Source organism: Mus musculus, chromosome 13 (assembly GCF_000001635.26).
Source record: "Mus musculus strain C57BL/6J chromosome 13, GRCm38.p6 C57BL/6J".
NCBI lineage: Eukaryota > Metazoa > Chordata > Mammalia > Rodentia > Muridae > Mus > Mus musculus.
This window is the reverse complement of record NC_000079.6, coordinates 34,295,703-34,317,799: the sequence shown is the minus strand read 5'-3', so window position 1 is coordinate 34,317,799 and position 22,097 is coordinate 34,295,703. Positions and strand designations below refer to the sequence as shown.

Sequence of the window (22,097 nt, the reverse complement as noted above, 5' to 3'; positions counted from 1 at the left end):
TCTCAGCAAGCACATGGTGGCTCACAACCATTCGTAATGAGATCTGATGCCCTCTTCTGGTGTGTCTGAAGCTACAGTTTACTTAACATATAATAAATAAATAAATCTTTAAAACAAAAAAAATCTGAGGTAGGCAGAAGGGGCTGAAGCCTACCAAGAGTCAAGGTTGCAAGATTATGGTGAAGGCCACAAGTGGGCAACTTTACAACAACCTTAGCTTACGAGGAACTCTCTGCCAAAGTACTTAAGCGTACTGTTTCCCCAGCCTGTGCCCATCCATCTGGTCCCAGAAAGCTAATCACTGGCAGCTGGCAGCATCCTTCGGGAAGGCTTCCCGCCATCACTTGCAGGTGCTTTCTGCTTTGATTTGAGAAGACATCTTGGACAACCATTTCTTAGTCCTCTTGTCCCCAGAGATACCAGAGGCACCCACATGGCCAGGGCCCCTTTCTCACCAGTGTCTACATGGAGTACAGCCACACCTTTGCCTCTCTGGACCCAAGGGCTGTGTCTGAAGGGTTGAGCCCGAGCTGAACCCAGACCAGATCAGGAGGAGCCAGACTGCTTGGTCACCTTTGGCTGTCACACTGCCAAATCTTCAGAGCGTTTATAGGAGATTAATCATTCAAGGAGCGAAACTCAGCACCCACTGGAGTCTAACGTGAGCTTTGGAGAGCCATCTTGGCCCTCTTTTCTCAAGGTCAGAGAGATGGTGTATTTAAGGGCTGATTGCAGGAAGTGTTAAGGAGAGCTGGGTGACAATTCCTAGGATACTTTTGGGAAGGTCAACGTGAAGGGCATCATGAAAAGGTGAAGACTGCCATGGGACACTGCAGCTAAGAGCACAGTTGGGCCTCACATGCCTTTTCTAACCTCACCTCACCTCCCTTCTGCCCAATGCTGGCAGTGCAGACTTGCTGTAGAATCGTGAAGCAGCCCCATCATCAGACCAGCTCGGTGTAAATGAATGAATTAAAACCTTTTGGGAAGCTCAGCAGGCTGATGAGGCAACAGAAAGCATCAGTATGTGCCAGCCACTGCCCTGGCCCTGCCTCCAGCATTGCTCTAGACCTGCACAGCAACTGTGTATTGTTAAGGTCTGTGCCTCCCACACCAAGGATGTTGAAACAGGGCTTGCACAAGGGTCGATTCCTTGACCTTCACACAGCTGTCATAAGGCAGAACTGGACTAGAGATGCCTGACCATCAGACTCAAAAATCTGTGTTGTCACCATAAGTCCCTGCTATGTTCCCGATGGTCCCATTCAGGCACCGTTCTCGACCCCCATGGATGGCAGTGCCTGTGAAACAGGTCTGCCAGGATGAGTGAGGGACAACCTGGTCAAAGCAGCTGACAGAGTGCCTAAGAAGTGTGCTTAATTTATGAAATACATTTGTCTTTTAAAGAGGAATTCTTTATTTTTGAAAATAAAAATTCCATGCACCTATCTCTCTTATCAATTTTAATAATAAGACAATAATGTCTTTCCCTGGGGGAATGCTACCGATAGTAAACGACTGAGTACAACATTTCAAAACTACGTTCTGGCATCAATTTTGCATACTATCATATATTATTTAAATAAAATATGTTTGAAGAAATCTTGAAGAAACAAAGGAGTTTCTTCAGCAAACACGGCACGCGTGAGGAGCCTTCTGACTTCTGGGAGCAGGAGTCCTCCAGGGCAGTGCCCCTCCTTCCTCCTCATTCCAAGACCTCAGCTTAATTAGCAAGCGTAGAGAAATAAGACAAAATGGTACCTCACGTCTGTAATACAGAAGACTGTGACAAGGCTCGAGTTAGAGGTCTGTGTGGGCCACGTGTGGAAACCCAGTCTCAAAAAGGAAAAGGCATTTTGGCATTAGTTACTTTTCTACTTGCTGTGACAAAATATTGACAAGAAGCAACGTAAGGGAGGAAGGATTTATTGATCCTTATGTTTGAGGCTGTGGTCTGCCCAGGCAGGAGCATAAGGTGAATGGTCACACAGCATCCACAGTTAGGAAGTAGAGAGAAAAAGAGATGCATATGATGCTAAGCTCACAGTCTCTGTTTTTTATTATTATTATTATTATTATTATTATTATTATTATTATTATTTTCCAGTCCAGGACCCTATGGACACATGGGATGGTACCACCCACATTCTGGGTGGATCTTCCTTAGTTAAGAGTTTCCAGAAACAGCCACAAAAACATCCAAACTTGAGTTTTGATGGTGGTTTGATAAAGATCAAAGAGTGAACTTTTTTTTTAAATTGTGGCCATAGAGAGGATCTGTCAGCTTTACAGTGGCAAACTGCTACTGTAACACATATGTAGGCATAAGTTAACATATAGGTGAAAAGTGGCTTGTCTGCTAACAAAACTATTTACAAAAATAAGTGCAGAAGTGTATTGTACCCATAGGCTATAGTTTTCCAGCCCCTGAGCTAGTGAAAGGACTTGTAAACAGGCAATTATAGTATAATTTGATCATCTGGGTCTTTATCATGAATGCAGAATGTTCTAGGGGCACAGAGAAGGGGTCTTGATCTAGCCTGGGAGGGAGACATTCAACTGAGATGATTGCCCTGATGGGAATGTGGAACCGTATTCATTTCTGCATTTGCAATCCATACCTCTTTCTCTTACTCTTCTGCTTGCAAGAGTGCCATCAACTCACTGACAAAAAATTTTATAAGTAGTGAGGAAGGTCTAGCATATTGTGACCGAATTTTGTGAGCCTAGGTTTTGATCGGAGGGGTCATTTTATGGTGCTGAGAAGGGAACCCAGAGTCTAGCACACTGGAAAGCATTCTGCCACTGAGCCATGCCCTAGCCCCTGGTGGGGAGAGGTGTCTTATTCTTTCAAGTAGATGCTGAGCCAGACATGTCAGGGGTGGACAGAGTGGAGTGGTACACAGGAGAGCAGTTCCATGAAGGGTCCTGAGGCTTTCGGGAGCTGGTGAGGTCCAGGGCATGTCTCAGTCCTAACAGGAGCTGAATTCAGGCTTGAGACAGGAGATGTGGTGAGTGGGCTATAGAGAGAACTCTTCAGGGGGCTGTGTTTCGCCAGGCCTTCTCCTTGAGTCCTCAGCATGACTGACCAATCTGAGGGTTTTCTGATCTCAGTCAGAAATTTCTCACACTTGGCTCTTTTCCTGAATGAGTGGGTGTGCTTAAATATTGGTGTGGCAGACCAGGTTTGTGCATTACTGTGTCACACTAGGAGAGGCCCTCTGAGCTATTCAGAACACACGTTGGAGTTTCTCAAGTGGCAGTGTTTGTTACTTGGGATAAATTAGTGTGTATCTCTTGGTTTTGCTGAGATATGGAGGGTGTCTTGACACTCAAAGCTTTGTGGAGTTGAGTTCTTCCCTTCCCTCATTCTCAAGTCTCTTTATACCATTGACTCTTAATTCCTTTCCTTTCTTACAGGTGATGGTGGTTAATGAAATACACAATTACAGATCAGGGCAAGATTTCTCCAATTTTGGTTACTAGAAGATATTGCTTATTAGCAGTTCCTGCTGCCTTGTGGGTATCGGTTGAACTTCCCCCAAATGACTTAGAGGATTCTATCAAGAGAATAAGACTCTTTCACAATATAGAACTCTGCTTAGGGCTACCACGTAGTGCTTCCTTAAAGACAAGGAAAGGAGTGACTCCTTGTATCGCTGTTTCCAGTCCCACATCAGCTGATTTGAGAGGGCAGCCAGGTGATGATAATGCTGTTTCCCTGTAAACCTTGCTGGAACACAGCTCTCCATCTCTAGCCCTGTGAAAAATGTTCCAGTTTGGTAAAAAATGGAAGAAGCCCCAGCTTCGGTCAATGGAGCATCATAGTTTGCCCTTCTGCACCAGAGCGCTACTGTAAAAGCAGGGAAGCCAGCCCCAAGAATGCTGTTTAGGGAAGGAGATGAAGCACTGTCAGGGGTTGGATGAACTGAAAAATCACACCGTGAGCTGTAAAAATGGGGCCATGGAATGTTTAAGAACCCTAAGTAGCTTTAATACTGTGGCTTTGGTATGGGTTTCCTGCAAAAAACAACAAAAAAACACAATAACAACAATACAAACAAACAAACAAGCAAGCAAAAACAGGAGTGTAGAGTTTCTAGAAGGGTTCATTCTCACTTTAGCCCACACAAGCTTGCAATTCATTTTTCTACAGTTTCTTCCAACAAGCTCTAGTTAGGTTTTTAATGTTTGTTTGTTTAATTTTGTCTTGTCTTGTTTGCAGTAGGTTAAAGGGGGAAATAGAGATGAAGAGCAATTGTAATAGCAATTAACAAAAACCAGAGACAAAACTTTAAAGGAAAAAAAAAATTCCCCAGAGTACCTGGCAAGGATGTTGATGATGTCATTTAAGGAAGCTCACAATCACGCCAACTCTAATTGGCACTTGTGTTGGCTACTGTTGACAACAGGCCTCCTGAAACTGGAGCATGAGCTCAGAAGCGAGAATGCAGAGAGAGTTTGAGGTTTTTCAAATGAGGCAGTAGATCTTGAATCTTGATGTCTTTTAAGAAAAAAAAAAAAAGCCTCCATATACTGCTAGAATAGAAATACTAAAAATGGTGGCCTTGGCTGCCTGTGTGTGGAGAAGCTAATTGTAGCTCACACACTCCTACCGTCTGGCTTGTGGAGACTCTTTTGTCCGTATGTGACTAATCTTTGCATGTGTATGTGTGCTTCTATTGTGTGCACATATGTATATGTGGGTATGTTCTTACAATTCCTATTGTTTCTGGCTTAAAAGCAGCATAAAGCACACCCATAGTATATAACACACTGATTCCTGGGAGGCTACAAAATCCTATTTTGGAGAGAAAAAGCAATGACCCCATATTTCTCTAGATTCCTGCAACCCAGTTGGGGATTTTGTTTTATGTAAATGATGGAATTTGAAGCCATTTTGTCTTCTTTGTAGCATTGCCCTGAAATATTTCCTTCTATCTCAAATGACTGTGCTCAGGCATGCAGCAGGCAGCTGATACAGTGGCTGGCAAAACCCAGTGGTCTGGGGATGGCAACTAGCTTACGTGAGGAACTCCACCCTAAGAGATCTTAGGGGCAACTTACATTCATTTAAAAAACAAAAAGCAAAACCCACAAAAGTAAACTTCATGGCTTGACTTCAGGCTATGAAATTTATTGCAAGCTGCTTCTTTTACAAAATAATAATAATAATAATTTATTGTCTGTGTTTGAGCGTTGTGCTTGAATGTATCTTTGTGTACCTTGTATCTGTGTGGTGCATGTGGAGGCCAGAAGAGGATAAGAGAGCCCCTGGAACTAGAGATTACAGATTATTGTAACTGCCATGTGGGTGTTGGGAATTGAACCTGAGTCCTCTACAACAGCAGCCAGTGCTCTTAACATCTGAGGTGTCTTCCCAGCTCCCTACCCACACATCTTGAGCCAAGGTCTTACTTGTTGCCCTGGCTGACCTAGAACTCACAAAGATTAATTTGCTATGCCTCCCACATATAGGGATTAAAGGCAGACACCACCATGCCCTGCTGCAAAGCTTCTTTTTGTAATATTTGTTTGCTTTGAAATCACCGGTGTGATGAGTTACCCCAGGCTAGCCTTAAACTCTTAGGTTCACAATAACCATCCTTCAGTCATTGGGTAGCTGAGACTTCAGGCATATTCCACCTTACACAACACTGTTTTAAAAAAAAATTCTTCTATCTGGACAGTGGTGGCGCACACCTTTAATCCCAGCACTTGAGAGACAGAGGCAGTTGGATTTCTGAGTTCAAGGCCAGCCTGGTCTACAGAATGAGTTCCAGGGCAGCCAGGGCTATACAGAGAAACTCTGTCTCAAAAAAACAAAAACAAAAACAAAAAAACCCAAAATCAAACAAACAACCCAAACAAAACAAAACAACAACAACAACAAACTCTTCTAAACATATTATTTGCTCATCTACTGGTTGACCTCATGTATCCTGGGCTGCTCTTAAACTCCATGTGTAAATGAAGATGACCCTGAACTTCTGTTTCTGCTGACTTCGCCTGAAATGACAGACACGCCCCACCACACTGAGTTTTCTGCTATGAGGGGAGAGAGCCTAGAACTTTGTGCATGCTAGGCAAGCATTCTACCAACATATCCCCAGGCTCTGATTTTTTTAAATTGCATGAAAATTTATATCCCCTAAAAGGTGAAAGGAAAATATATATTCTCTCTCTCTCTCTCTCTCTCTCTCTCTCACACACACACACACACACACACACACACACACATGAGCTTTATTGCCGCATTATAGTTGACAGTTAATTGTGATAAGTTTAGGAACTACAAGAATAGTATGAACTGGGAAATAACTCAGTTTCCATCGTAGTCTCACAACTTAAAAAAAAAAAAAAGTGTGTGTGTGTGTGTGTGTGTGTGTGTGTGTGTGTGATGTCAGTGCAAGAGCAACAGCAGGCATTTGGAGAGTCAATCCTCTTTCCATGCTGTGAGCTCTGGGAATCAGGTTCAGGCAGTCAGGCTTGGCAGGAGCCCCACCCCCACTCCCCACCCCCAACCCCTGCCTGCCATCTCCTGTCCCTATTCTGAGCCTGAAGTTTTGGAATGCCTCCTTTTCCCTGTGGACACCAGCTTTTGTCCCCAGACTTTGCATGGTGACACTGTAATCCATAATGAAAGTTTTTGCTAGTCATAAGTTTTTGAAAGCAGAATTTTCAGTGACTACATGGTTCCTGTGACCTTTTCTCAGGAACTCATGTCTTATATGTTACAACTGGTGATGTCACTGCATAGGGACACTCTGTGGGCATCTCTGAAAATTTCCTTGGGGAAAAAGTGAGGTTTGCTGGGCCAAAGTAATACTTAAAGTAATGAGCTATATTAATTGTCAAACTTCTTCCAGAAAAGGGATTCATGCAGCCACGCCTGGAACAGATCTGCACCTCTGTGTCTCTCTTTCATCCTTAGAAAGTATAAAGTAATAAATAAATATATATATATATATACACACATATATATACATATATACATATGTATATATATATATTAGATCTTCACTAACAGAATCAAATATTTCCTGGGTATTTTCTAACTCATTTATATTCTATATTTTGTAAATTATCTGGGTGTTCATACACATTAGTCTGTATGTTAAGAAAATAAAACAAGAGGAAATAACTGATAATAAATATGAGACCTGTAGATATAGTTTTATAAATGTAGGTATCTATAATTTTATTTGATGATATTTTTGGTGTATAGAAATTTTAACTAAAGTTAGTAATGTAGTAACAAGCTAAGAACACCTATTCGTCTTTGAAAAAGAGGTTTGTGTATTTTTATTTTAAGTGTATGAGTGTTAGTCTGCATGTATGTATGAATATGCGCGCGCGTGTGTGTGTGTGTGTGTGTGTGTGTGTGTGTGTGTACCACATGACTGGTGCCTATAGAGGTTAGAAGAGGCAATGAATCCTCTGAAATAGAATTTACAGACTGTTATGGGTTTCTATGTTGGTGCTGGGAACTGAACCCAAGTCCTCTGCAAGAGCAGACAGTGCCTGTACCCACTGAGTCATCTCTCCAGCCCCATCCTCTCATTTCTTTAGGTAATTTTCTCCCATTAGTTGTTAACACAGATACTTGATCTCCACAATCAGATAAGTGACTTATCTTCTTCCAGCTTTACAGAGATTCCTCATAAATTTTATTAGGGAATTCCATATTACTGAAATTGTTTTCTCTACGTCCCATTTTTCCTCCTTCTTTAGAAATGCAATTAGTTTCCTTATGACAATTCTGCACTCTAAAAAGTCAAGAAATTTGATAATTGCCTTAAAATGATACAACTTCCATTTCTTATAGTCTATCTGTAAAACCTAAAGGTACAAAAGCGATCTACCATGTTTCCTCTGTCTCTTAAGTTTTTCAATTAATTTTTTAATAGAACACTTAGCTAACATATAGAATGAGATGTGTGAAATCGTTTGTCTTGTCCTTAAGTCTGAGGCCTGAGGCCCCTGTGGTATTGCAGGATGCTTCTGAAATGAGGTTGGTAGCAGAGAAAGCAATAGAGGGATGGAGGAATGAACTGTGGCTTGAAGCTTTTATGACCCATGCTGATGGGGTGTTCATTAGAGGGTCATTCCCACTGTTCACTAGGGAATGGATTTCCAGGAGGTAGAGTTAATGCCAGGCTGTATCGCTGCTGAAGAATGGGGGTTTCACCCACATCTTCCTTGGGGACTCTTTTTTTTTCAAGGACTTTCAATCAAAGAAGGGGCTCAATTTGCAAATATCAGTCTCTGCTGTAGGTATTGCAGGAGACAGTGGTTAAATGCAGGGCACCAATGCCTCTTAATTTTCTAGAACAGCTCCAGGCTGGGGCTCCAGAAAGATTCTCAGCACAGGATTTTATACCCAACCTGCCCAGTATTTCAGTTGGAAGTCTAGAAATTAGGAAGTCACTATCCCAGCTACTGGCTCCAGACTCACACTCTTCGTAAAGCCACCATCAGAGATTAGATTCCCACCCAGATCTGTTAAGCAGGACAGAATTCCCCCCTGAACCACTCCAACAACTTGTTCTATTTCAAGTCAAGTCAGTGCAGAGATCAGAACTAGATGGCAGGGAGAGTTATTTGTTGTGTGCCCCTGATTAGCAGACCCTAAATCAGATCTGAAACCTCTGTAAGGTCCAGAAGTAGTGTTTTTAGCCTGCAGCACACATTGTAGGAATATATATCAGGAGGAGGTTCCGGCTGTGTCCAGTGAGCATCTCCCTCACCCCTAGAAATTAGGATGGCTGTAGCTGTAGTTAACATGGGTAGACATTCAGGTTGTATATTGGAAAGGTTTCCCATGTTCTGCTAGTATTGATGATTGATTGGTGAAAGAGAGATAATCCAGATCACTAAGTCCTGGTCTTAGATTTTTTTACAACATTGCTCCAGTCAGATTTTAATTTTTTTATTTTTTATTTTTGATGGAATGTTTAAACCCTAAAGACTCGGTTTAACTTCCTGTCTAACTAATCGGCATAATCTTATCTATAGCAATGAGAACAAATTTGAGAGCCTGGGAATGGCGAAGCTTCCTCATACTTCTGAAATTCTTTGGTGGATTCTTTACAAGATAACAATGTGTGAGGGCACACTTCATGGGCCCAGGACTTCTTTTTTTTTTTTTTTTTTTTTTTGGGAGAAGTTAAACATGGGAGCCAACATTGTAGAGTTCCCTCATTCCCACTCCAACTCCCCCACCTCCACCGCACCCCTAAAGCTCAGTGGAATGCGCCTCCAGGATGGCGAGGGTGTTGGTGTAGGTGGATCCCAGCATGAGTAACCCTTATCTTGCTAAGCTTGCTGGGTGCTCCTAGGCACAGCACTTGTTAACTCAAGATCTGTATCCAGTGGAGGAAGCTGTAGGGTACAGGTGGCTGCCTTGCCCTGGATTCTCTGGTCAAGCACCCCAGGGTGGGTGATTCCCCACAGAGGCTGAGCTCATTAATGCCAACCAGGCTTCCTCTCCTATCGCCAGCATGCCGACAGGGAGTTCAGGCTCCCTCCATATTCTAATAAGTTTCCACTCTGCCATTGTTAATTGATAGGGGTCACTTTGAGGTGACTACTGAACAACTTATTAGGTGGCAACTAAATTGGGTCTGGCTGCCCTGGGCTGGGTGTAGTAATTGCTCAGGTGACTGAGTTGGCAAAATTGCAGGCTATTTTTCTCCACTTCCCTGGATGTTTTTATTAAAGTCTCCTGTCTCCCGGCCATCTAATATAAGTGTAATGTGCTCTTTTGCATCATTTAACCTTGAGTAAACTCGTCAATGGGGAGTCTTGGTAGAGATGTGGAAAGAGTATAAAAAGTAGGGTTAATGAAAGAGAAGGCAGCTGGTGTGCATCTCCCAGGCAGCAACCTGGTCAGGCCAGCTTAGTGCTTGCCAAAAGTATGCCAGGCTGATGTCTACACAGGTGCAGTGTAGATGGGGGATGAGCCAGTAAGGTGCTGCCTCTTTCAGAATGTTTACATGTACCTGGGAAAACAAAGCACACATATTCCTATGACAAAGCTGTAATGTGTTTTAAGAGCAAGTCTGCCCTTCTGGCCTTAGAAAGGTATTTATTATCCAATGTTGCTTCTAGAAACATCAGTGCATGTTGGCTTCCCAGGCTGTCTCCTAGAAACTACTTTAGCTGTCTTGGAGCTATACATTTCCCTTACAAGTGGACAAAGGTGTAGTGAGTGGTGATGTCTGTGTTTCCTGCGGAATGTTAGTTAACTTCTTCCGGTTCTTAGGAGGCGATTGAAGCCTGGGGTGGTGAAGCTCATGGGTTGGCTCCACTGTGGCTTGAGAAGGCGGGGTGGGATCTTATGGAGGTTCTCAGATGCATGACAGTCAGTCCACGTGGCTCAGGCTCACCTGGACAGCTTGTCAGCCCCCCACTTCTGAGCCTTCCTGCAGGAGTTTTCACTCAGAGCATCGGGAATGGAGTTTCCCAAATCTATGCTTCCTGCTCATTCCCGAGCGATGGAGCTCCCCGTAGTTCTGTAGCATTTTGAGACCTCCTTTAAGGAATTCCTGCCTCTGAAGCGGCATTCCAAGCAGCAAATAGCTCTCCTCCCAGACTCATGAATACATCTAGACAGCAAGCCCCAAACTGTCCTTCTTGGCCTTTGTGTGGCTTGTGCTTGATCTTCTTGCCTTCCTTCCGAAGTTTTGATACAGACTGTCTGGAACCAGCTCAGTAGATGAAGGCGTAAGTTATCTCTTTAAGTCTGGATCCTGCCATGGAGCATGGGGGAGCAGTATCCCATGGAGTCCTGGGCAGAAGTCAGAGCAGTGACAGGTGGCCCCTTCCTTCTCTGTCTAGGCTGGGTTCTTTCCTTGGCAGTTGCTGATACAGATGATCCTCCAAATCCCCCTGAAGCCATGACCTGTAGTTGTCATTCTTGGTCTCCCCTATGCTCTTGAAAGTGGTCAGACCTCGGGGGAGGGGAGTAAGGGTACCAGAATTCTTAGCATTTCCTTCTAGGTTCCCTATAGGCAGAGGCTCAAAGCTAGAGACACCTCAGAGGACAGCATCTAGATCCAGTTTCGGCCCCATACTTTCCACCCCTAACCCTCACCCTTGCTGGCTGCTGCTAGCATGCTTTTTTGTTCTACACATGTTTTGTTCTACATGTTTCTAAACTTCCCCTTGGTAGGGCATATCTGGAGCTGGGATCAGTACCCCACCACCCTTGTACTCCTTTAACCTGGGGTCAAAAGCTCCAAGCTGTAGCATCAGCCAGAAGGGCTTCTCTGCCTCTGAGGTTGGATAGCAAAGCAAAACAGCAAGGGCAGATGGGACAGTGTGCATTGCACCATCTAGTCATACCTCACTGACCTAGAGGTAAACTCTGTGTGTGTGTGTGTGTGTGTGTGTGTGTGTGTATGCCTCAGACCTTTTCCATTTTGGCAAGTAGGAAAGATAATAATTAAAGATCTCTCCCTCTCTCTCCTTCTCTCTCCCTCCCTTCCTCACTCCCTTCATTCCTCTCTCTATCTTTTTCTCTCTCTTCCTTTGTGTGTGCATGTGAATGATATGTGTGCATGAATGCGTGTCTGTGAGTGGGTAAACATACATGCTGTAACACATGTGAAGGTCAGCGGTTAGCCACAGGTGCCAGCTCTCTCTTGTTTGAGATAGTCTTTTGTAGCTCACCACTGTGTATGCCAGTCTAGCTGGCTCACAAACCTCCAGGGATCCCATTGTTGCCATCTCCCATTTCCCTGTAGGTGCTCTGAGATTATAGGCAACATTACCATATCCAGCTTTATGTCAGTTGTGGAGATGGAAACTCAAGTCCTCAACATTTATATGACAAGGACATTATGGACTAAGCCAACTATCCCTCCAGCCCCGAGAATCATTTTCATTTTTTTTTCTATTAAATAGTGAAACTTAACTGCACAAAATGGATTAAGTCTAAGACTCCGGCAGTATAGTTAGCTGTGTAATTTGTGTAAACACAATTTACAAGAGAGAGAATATATAAAGCTCAGACTCCAGCATTTATTATTAACTCCTTTTGTCCCCCACCCCAGACTAGAGTTTAGAGGGTATAATGGGCTGGAAATGCAAATCTTGCCTTTCATTTCTTCGTGTTGTTATAGTAAGTACCCCATAAGAAATTTGCCTAAGCCTTCTCATCACCTGGATTCTGGCCACTCTGTCAAATGTGAAGGGCTCTGGTCACGGGATGTCACCTGTCTCTTTGGCCATTCTCCTCTGCCTCAGTTTCCTGTGGTGGTTGGGAAAGAAGGTGCACACATGCCCTAGACTTCATGCATTGCTTCTTGCAGACATAGATAATCTGTTTAGATTAAAGAACCACATTGCCTTTTGTGGACAAGTTCCCATTGGATTTTCAGCAGCCCACGATGATATTCTTCGTGGCACATGTGATATGTCTCCAAATGACAGTGCCAAGACCCTTGTAGGTTATCGTATTGTCCTTGTCATTGAGTGCAACTAGTTCTGTGTATGCGTCTCTCTGATTTATCTTCTGTTTGCCCCTCTCTAGTGGGATCTTGTGTGTGATAATACCTGGAAAGTCCATATCGCTAAGTTCTCCTTACTGGTTGGATTAATCTTTGGCTACCTAATAACTGGATGCATTGCTGACTGGTGAGTACCAACACTCCTGACACATGGACTTTGGCAGTCACAGCACACCTTTGCTAGCTAAGGAGGAGTGGTCAGGGTTAGCTCCGGGTCACTGTGCCTTTGCTCTATTTGCCACTGATGCCAGAAGAGAAGCTGACACTTGGAGAATGCAGTCCAAAAGGAACTGACCAGTGCACATCCATGACATATCGGTGGGAAGGAGTATTTAAATGCATTCAAGACTAGCCTGCAGCCCCATTTAACTATGATCATTTATGTTTAGTTGGGAGGAGCTTGAGCATGGAGATGCACAGTGGGGCACCAAGTGGGTGGATGCACAAAATACATTTAAAAATGGTGAGCGGGGTGAAGTGGCATGTGCCTGTACTCTCTGCTACCGGGGATGGAGGCAGAGGATTGCTTGAGGCAGCCTGAGCAACATATTGAAACCCTGACTCTAAAACCAAGAAAAAAAAGAAGGTGAAGGAAGTTGGAGACCCTTCATCTGATGCATGCCAGTCTGGATTAGCACTGGCTTAGCCAAGAGCTGCCTCTGGGATGCCAACACTGAGGAGTTCAAAGAACCTAATGGTAATGAATGGGTAGGCATTGTGGAAAGGGAAGGCTAGCAGTCAGCAGTGACGTAGAATGTGTTTCTAGGTGGGTAAGGTGGATTTCCACAGCAAAGTGTGTGATTGATTAGGAGGAAATGAGAATGAGGACCAGGAGGAGACAGAAGCTGAGTTAGCAATAATAATGCCAACGGCATCATGAGAACCCACTGCTTAAGGGCTAGAGACATGGCTCAGTGGTTAAGAGTACTTGCTGCATGTCCAGAGGACCCACAGACAAGGGTGCAGGCAAAGCACTTATAGGCATATGAATAAATAGAAATTTTTTTTAAAGGAGCCAATTGCTTACTGATCACTGTGTACCAGGAAGTATCAGATATTCCCATGCGTTAAAGTAACAGATCCTCACAATACACCTGCACATAGATGCTGTTATGATCATTGGTTATTGCTGAAAGACTAGAGCCCAGAAATATGTCAATTTTCAAGTCCACTCAGCTATAAGCTGTAACTAGGACCGTACACATGGCCCAGAACTGCTTCTCTGACAGCCTACCATAGTACTTTTATTTAAAGCATTGTATGGTCACAAGGACACTATGGTGCTGGGTCCAAGAGGGGAGACAGTTGGATAATGTCGGGGACTAGGCTGCTTAAGGACAAAGAAAGATGTAGGGTGGCTGTTTCCTATCCCACTCTTTTTATAAGAATCTGTGTGTGTGTGTGTGTGTGTGTGTGTGTGTGTGTGTGTGTGAATCATCAAGTCTTGGGCCTGTTGACATAGGAATGTCAGGAATGCCAAGGGATAAACTCGTGTGTGTGTGTGTGTGTGTGTGTGTGTGTGTGTGTGTGTGTGTGTGTGTGTTTGTTTGTTTTCCTGGTGCCTTCTATATTCTGGTTAGCTGAGAAAGCTAGCTAGGGCAGTGAGAATGGTTGCAGAGAGTCCTCCGACCACTTTAAGGAGTGGAAATTTCCTTCCTCAAACTGGTGTCTATTTGAGTGAGCATACAGTGTGATTTCCTGCGAGCCCGGAATCTGCTAATTCACCATTTCCAGGGCTTCCTATGGACACGTTCCTTGTGTTCAGCAATGAAAATGTCAGTGGTCTCTGTAGGCCTGTGCTAGGAGCTGTCTATCTAGTTCTTGAGGTTGGGAATAAAGATGGGGAAAATAAGGTTTTGTTTAACCAGATGCTTGGGTTGCTAGCTTTTCAGCACAAACTCTACTAACCTGACGGGCACTGCTTCCCAGTGAACATCACTGACAGAAATTAGACATGTATACCAGTATGACCCATGGCCCTCCTTTCTGAGAAATGCTGACTTGATCATGCTCCTGATCCTGCAAGTGATTTACTATAACAGAAAATTCGGAACCTTATCAAAGAATTGATCCATGGAGGTGTAAGCTGTGTCTGCTTTTTCTTGCACATGTGTACCCAGCAGCCTCACTGATCATACTCTAGGCCTGAGTCTGGGGACAAAACACTAAAGAGTTTGGGTCTTGCTCAGTGTGACCAGAGTCTGAGGGCACAAACCCAGTTCTCTGCAGTGGCTTTCTGAGGATTGAGCAAACAGGCAAGGGTGCCCTAGGGAGTCATCACAAATGCTTGAGCATAGCTTTGGGAGAGTTTGTGTAGCCTTCCATTTGCGTTTTTCACATCTTTCCTACGTTGGGGGTGAGGGGGCATATTTTACTCTCTGCTTAAGCCTTACCTTAAAAGAAAAATCACCCCATTTAAAGGAACTCTGTATCTCACAGGGTCAATTTCAGGGCTGCATGAGGAAGCTGATAGAGGCATAGGTTACGCTTTCTAAAATTGCAGCTACCATGTATAGGCATTTAAGCAATAGGCTGCTTTTCTTGGAGAGTTTTGGAGTTGCAGGGATGGGTCAGTGGGTAAGAGCACTTGCTCCGTAAACACGAGGATCTGAGTTTGAATCCCCAGCACCTGTGTAAAAGGCTGGGCATGGCCACATGCACCTAATCCCAGAGCTATTGAGACACAGGCAGGAGGATATGGGAGGCTTGCTAGCTGCTGGCCTGTTCCCATGTTAAGTGAGTGACCTGACTGGATTTATGTCAACTCGACACAAGCTGGAGTCTGAGAGGGGGAGCCTCAACTGAGAAAATGTCTCTAGAAGATCAGGCTGTAGGTGGGCTTGCAAGGCATTTTTTAGTAAGTGATTGATGGGGAAGGGCCCGGCCCACTGTGGGTGGTGCCATCCCTAGGCTGGTGGCCCTGGGTCCTATAAGAAAGGAGGCTGGACAAGTTATGAGGAGCCAGCCAGTAAGCAGCAACCCTCCATGGCCTCTGCATCAGCGCCTCTCTCCAGGTCCTTACCCTGCTTGAGTTCCTATCCTGACTTCCTTCCATGATGAACTGTGACAAGGAAGCATTCACTGGATAAACCCTTCCCGACCCAAGTTTCTTGGGTCATGGTGTTTCATCACAGCAATAGAAACCCTGACTAAGACAGTGAGAGACCTTGTTCCAAGGGAATATGGTGGAGAATAACAGAGCAGGATATTTGACATTCTCCTCTCACCTCTAAAAACCACATACACTGCTCACACCTACCCCATGTACACACACGCTCTCACATACAAACACATATAAATTCTTCAATAATAAAACATTTTAGAGAACATGTTCAGCTATGTGTGAGATCTCAGGACAGGGCTCTGTTGAAGGATTGCCTGTGTTTATGACAGCAATAATAGGCTGGATGAAAGTATAGCTGGGGGGATACAAGCTGAAGATTTGCAGGGGGGAGGGGACATTTCAGGCACTCGCCTCTGCAGTGCTGAAAGAGGCACCTGCCTACACAATGCCTCTCTCTCCCACAGGAGCATGATTACCTGTCCCCTCCCCCATCTCTGCTGATAGAAACTTCAAAGTCGGTATTGTCCTGTAGGTTCTCTGCCAGCTTGCCTCCTCTTTTATAAACGATCCCTGAATTTAAATCTCTCCAGTCACTTTATTCAAATGGGATTTCTGTTTGGAGACTCAGTATCAGTTCCTTGTGACTGCTGTCACTAACTATGACATGCTTGGTGGCTTCAACACAAATTAATCATCTTACAGTTCACAATCCCGACATGGGTGTCACTGGGATAAAAACAGGATACCACCAGGGCAGAACTTCTTCCCAGGGGCAGTGGGGACCAGCCATTTCTTTGTCTTTTCTAGCCCCTAGTAGCCACCTGTACTCTGGGTTCCTCCATCTTCAGAACCAGTGAGATCGAGTTCTTTCCTGCTGCCCTTCTTGGGAAATCAGCTCATTTGAAGTGATCCCATTTCCAAAGTTCCTCTTGCCCAGAAAGGTAAACAAACAGCAAAAGCAGATAGATTTTGAGAATTCAATTCAGATAGAGACATCTTTGAAGATCCTAAAAGATAAAGGCTTCAGCTGTCACCCACCTCTGAATCCACTCTGGGGAACCAGCTCGCATGAGGCTCGTAATTCGCTTGTAGTGAATGATCACTGAGTGGCTGGCACATTCCCTCACGTGACACAAACCCCACAGACACAAGTGGGTCCAGTGGAGAAAGCATGGGGTTTCCCAAGATCATATAGCTCACAAATGACGTGATAGGAACCTGGGGGCAGAACCAAGGTATTCTGACTTGAGAGATCATGAGTGTCCCTCAGCCGCCATTGATTGACAGGTGTAATGATTTACTGGTTTAAGAGATCAGGGAGGGATGTGCTTAGAATGTTTTGTTTTGTTTGTTTGTTCGTTTAACAAAATTTAAAACCAAAACAAAAAGAGAAATCAAGCATCTTTCCTAAGACAAAATCAGAGCAGGAAAAAACGTGTTTGAAAATCAAGAAGAAGTGGGCTGGTAGTGACCAGAAGGCTTGGAGAGGTGGGAGGTAGCCAACCTGGGCTACACAGAGAGTTCTAGGTTAGCCAGACTGGGCTGCACAGAAAGACCATATCAAACAGCAGCAAGAAGTGCAGGAGGAGGCAGAAAACTGCATCGCTTAGCTTGGGGTTTCAGGCTGGCCTGTTGTGCCTGCCCCCGTGTTTTCTTAAAATATGTTACTTTATATTTATATCATAGTTTCAATGTTATATTTTATGTATTCACATTTTATATTTAAAACTATTATATATTACTGTTATATATTTATATATTTTTACATGTGTTTTATTTTATATTATATGTTACATAAACTTAAATTATAGGAGATGAGGCAGAGCAAGGTCTTGCATTACTTTATCTTAAAAATGAGCTTTAAGTGGGAAATCATTTACACACACACACACACACACACACACACAAAGCCTACTCTTTAATGAGCACAATTCAATGATTTTGAATGTGTTTACAGATTTAAGTCCTTTGACCACCCTGAGTTTAAATCACTTCCATATTCCTTGTAGAGTCTGGGAAATGTTCTCATAAACACTCTCTATTCTCACCCAGCCCTGGGCAGCAACCATTCCTCTGTTTCTTTGCCCCGCCCCCTCCCTGGTTTACTGTATGTCAATCCCTTGTCATAAATGTCTAGGACAACTAAAGCCATTTAGCTATGTGACACCAGGCCAGCATTTCCTTGCTCCCCTCTTCCCCCAACCTCTCCGTGAACTATCCTTTAGCTCTCGCCAGGTGTGTTAAAAATTTGTTTGCTGCAGTTCGCCATACTTTTTTGCCTGTAATAAGTAGAGAAAGTGGATGGTTAGATGGGGACTAAGGAACTCATGACTTTTCAATTTCCAAGGACTACCCCATCTGCCCTCTGACTGCCCCCAAGTACACTGTCCCCTAGTGGCCACTGATCATGCATCAGTCAGCTCTGTGTGTGGTTTGTGAGCTCAGTATACCACAACCCTTTCCTGCAGGGTCTAGAGTGAGACACCCAAGGGTTTATTTACAGTTCAAAGTGTGGTCCCTTTAGAATTACACTCTGTCATGTAGCTGAAGCAAATTGCAGCTGGCCCAACCTTGGACCCATAGGCTGCTGGTGAAACAAGATTCCTCCCTAAGGTAACAGCCGGAGAATATGCCTCCCTCCGTGTCTATGTTTACTTTTGGGCCAGTTCCAAAGGTTGGCACTTTCTCAAGCCATTTTATGCTGGGTGTGTCAAGGTTTGTGTTTGGGGAGTTATAATTGATTTTATTCTCTCGCTTTGAGGTATCCCTGTTTATACACAGAGATGGACTCAGTAACAGCAATCAGGACCACATCATAATTCTCTCTCCTAGTAGCTGTTTGAGCTCTGCTCTAAGTTCCAGACAAGGATGTGGGCTTAATGTCCCACAAGAGGCATCTATCCTAAGGGAATAAGGCATGTTCTAATGACATGGGTATAAGTAGTATGAAGACACTTAGCCCATACTCCTTCAATATGTATAGAGTGCTCACTGGAGGCTGGGTCTCAGCTCTTACCATTGCCCTCCTGTTTAACGTTGATGCCTGATTTTTCCCCTCTTCGCATGCAGGGTTGGCCGGCGGCCTGTGCTGCTGTTTTCCACCATCTTCATCCTCATCTTTGGACTGACTGTGGCACTGTCAGTGAATGTGACAATGTTCAGCACACTCAGGTTCTTTGAAGGATTTTGCCTGGCTGGAATCATCCTCACCTTGTATGCATTACGTAAGTAAGAACCGCCATGACCAGTCCCTGTGAAGATCAGCCCAAGTATTTATTGCTGCCTGAGAGGTTCTGGGCAGGAACTGTACATGCTAGTTTTGGAGGTGGTAGCACTTGGGAAACACACACTCTTGATATCTTTGTGATTACAGAGAAACTTCCAGCTTGGGCTCAGTGCCCGGCATCAAGGAGAATGGAAGTTTGCGTAATGGTTTGCAGATTCGGGGATCAGCTCAGGATGGACCAGCTCAGGATGGCATGGGGGCTGCTGGTTTCTCTGGAAATTTCTGTCTTGGCATTGGGTGCAGTTCATAATATACTATTGGGTTTCCCAGTCCAGGATCCAGCAGGGCATCTTGAAGAATTATCAGGTATATCCTGGATTCCTTGAGATCTTTTCTTCTACTTTAAGACCATACAAAATGCACATATTTAACCTTCTTTTGGGCACGACCATGGTGCGCTACATTTGAGTTCGTCAGCTTTAGTACTAGAACATTAGGTGGCAAGGCTTGCTAGCGGCCATTCTTTTGGAACAGCGCAGAAGAAGCGTTCAGTGGACCTGCCATATTTGCTTCCCGTGTGATCTTCACTGTCAAACATGGATGGCTTGTACTTGTTTTCTTTTCTCTAGAAGACAACCACACACCCACCTGCACAGCAGGAGAATCAATCTGTAGATGCTTTAGTTGCGAGTTTTGTGCTCGCCACCCCACCCGCACCACTGCCTGTGGAAAGACCTGTTGGCTCACTGGGCAGATAAAGTTCTGGCTTTCCTGGTCTTTGATAACAGGGAGGAGTTAGGTCTAGATTAGGTAGTCATTTCTACAGTAATAAAATTTAAATAGTTCCAGTTCTCTTCAATTTGCATGTTAAAGACTTCTTTAGATAACCTAAATTTCTGTCCCACTGTAAATGGATTTGCTTTTATCTCCTAGGTAGAAAATTATAAAACCAGGCTATTTGCACATTCTTCTGAAAAGAGCCAGATAGTAAAAATTTTAGGTGGTGTGGGACATGGGGTCTCTGTTGTAGCTACTTAACTCTGTTACTGTAACATGAAAGTCACCATACACATACATACACATTCATGTAAATAAATGAATATCTGTAAACGTGCTAACATACAACTTTATTCACTAAATCACTGAAGCAAACTGTGAACCATATTGGTCCAGTAGTCCAGAATCTTCCCAGTGCTAATGGAAGCCACTGTGACAACACAAGCTTCAAGTCTTGTTCTCTTTCTTTTCATCTTAATGCCCTTAGTTTAATTTCCTCTTTGTACCATTTTCTGACTTTAGTAACTATCTTAGTGTATATATTTGAATAAACAGCCTGCTATTTTTTTTTCTGAAGTAGAATAAGCTATTTAAAACAATTGTGTTTGTGGCTGGAGAGATGGCCCTGTGGTTAATAGCTTTTACTGCTCTTTCAAGGCCTGGGATATGGTTTCCAGCACCCATGTTGGGTAGCCTACAGGTACCTGCAGCTCTAGCTCCAGGGCATCTAACACCCTCTTCTGGTCTCCATGGCTTCCTGCATACACAGAGATGTTCACATACATACAAATAAATAATTAAATCAATCTCTTTTTAAACAAACAAACAAACAAACAAAAATGAGTCATGCTTTTTAAAGTTGAGAATAACATCCAAACGCCATGACACACGCAATTGCCGTGAAAACATACATGTGTCTCACAGTGCCCTCTCACGTGAGCTAAGGTTATTTCAGATAGCACAACTAAAATGAAGCAAAAGGATGCGAACAATGCCTGAGAACCTGTGTATGTGATGAAAATGAGGAGGCCTTTGTTAAGAGATGATTGACAAGCCACCCCTGACAACAGAAAATAGAAAACAAGGAATCAAAATCATAATTGGTAGATGAGGGTGGGATGGGCATGGGTAGAAGGACTGAGGTGGCCCAGTTCTCCAAATCCCTGGGCTGTCTTGAGAGCTGTCTATTAATACAGAGCTGGTGACGGGATATAGTGAGATGCTGTCAGTCAACAGAGCAGGGGGGTGTGGATTTCCAATTAGCATGTTTACTTGCTAGCTTCTTAATACACAAGTGTTAAATGCAAATAGGTATATCCTGTTAATTTAGCTTATTGATAAGTTGGTTATTGGTAAGCTGGGCAATGGAATAAAGGAGTTCTTAGCTCCAAAGACAACTATAACACTTCTGGACATTAATTCCTTGCAAGTGACATTGTTAATGATCCCCAAATTGTCTCCTCTGTCATCTAGCAGCTTTTTATATCGCTTTAAGCCTCTGCTGGGAATGCTTGGCCTTTGTCAAAACAGACTTGGGCTTTATTCTGCTTTTAATCTTATAGGTGCTTGGGAACAGAACTGGCAAAATAACATTTTTTTACAAATTTGATTTCTCATGTAGCTGGCCGAGAGGGTAAGCTGCTTGTTTCAAGAAATGCCGCTGCTCAGGCAGTAGTGGCACACACCTTTAATGCCAGCACTTGGGAGGCAGAGGCAGGCAGATCTCTGAGTGGATCTTGAGGCCAAACTTGTCTGCAGAGTGAGTTCCAGGACAATCAGGGCTACACAGAGAAACTCTTTCTTGAAAAAAAAAAAGCAACCAACAGCAGAAATACTGCTGACTTGTGGATATTTTCTGCTTTATTTGCAAGGCCGCCTTAGGTTTCTGTTTTTTCTGCTTTGGATTTTGTTCTAAGGTATGCTGTGGTTAAATGTTCTACCCTTCACACTTTTGCTGTCTTCAAGTTGCCAACAGGATGAGTGGTTGTGTAATTAAGACATAAAATAGAGATTCCTGGCAACTTCTTGAAGTCCTTGAACAGTAGCTGAGTGTGGGCTATCTAAGGAAAAGGTCAGGTCTGAGCCGAACCACGGGAGTGGTGGCTGCCCCTACCGCCGAGACCGCTGTGAGGTGAAACACACGGGCTATATCGGAGGGCAGCTTTTCCTTTTTTTAACCTATGAATGTGATCCTGTTTGCATTCACACAAGCCCACTCACACATGGTGGAACACTAGATTTAGTTGTAAGAGACGCAGACAAGAAGTGCAAATCATGTCTCCTGTCTCTCTATGAAAGTCATGCCGTCTCATCAAGGACTAAAGAGATGGTTACATAAGCAGATTCAACTGATTGCGGTATGACTCTCATTCTCAGCTAAGACCATAATGTCACAGGCCAGGTGATCCCGTGCTACTTAAGATGTGTCTGTCTTTCAAGCAAGCCTCTGTATACTGTGGCATTCACTGCTCATCCCAGCTCCTCAGGAAGCTGAAGTAGGAGACTAGCTTGAGAC

At 43.9% G+C, this 22,097-nt stretch overlaps 1 protein-coding gene across 4 annotated transcripts in view; it reads left to right on the top strand.

The window, feature by feature from the left end:
* The window catches only part of Slc22a23 (solute carrier family 22, member 23), a 166,118-nt gene that overhangs the window by 27,476 nt on the left and 116,545 nt on the right, over window positions 1-22,097 (top strand). For 2 of the 4 annotated variants that reach the window (NM_001033167.3, NM_001382849.1), the window contains exons 2-3: window positions 12,539-12,642; window positions 18,649-18,803. In NM_001033167.3, the coding sequence (NP_001028339.1) occupies window positions 12,539-12,642; window positions 18,649-18,803 (259 nt within the window). The remainder of the gene's footprint in view (window positions 1-12,538; window positions 12,643-18,648; window positions 18,804-22,097) is intronic. The other 2 variants (XM_030247433.1, XM_006516794.4) reach the window with 1 other exon arrangement.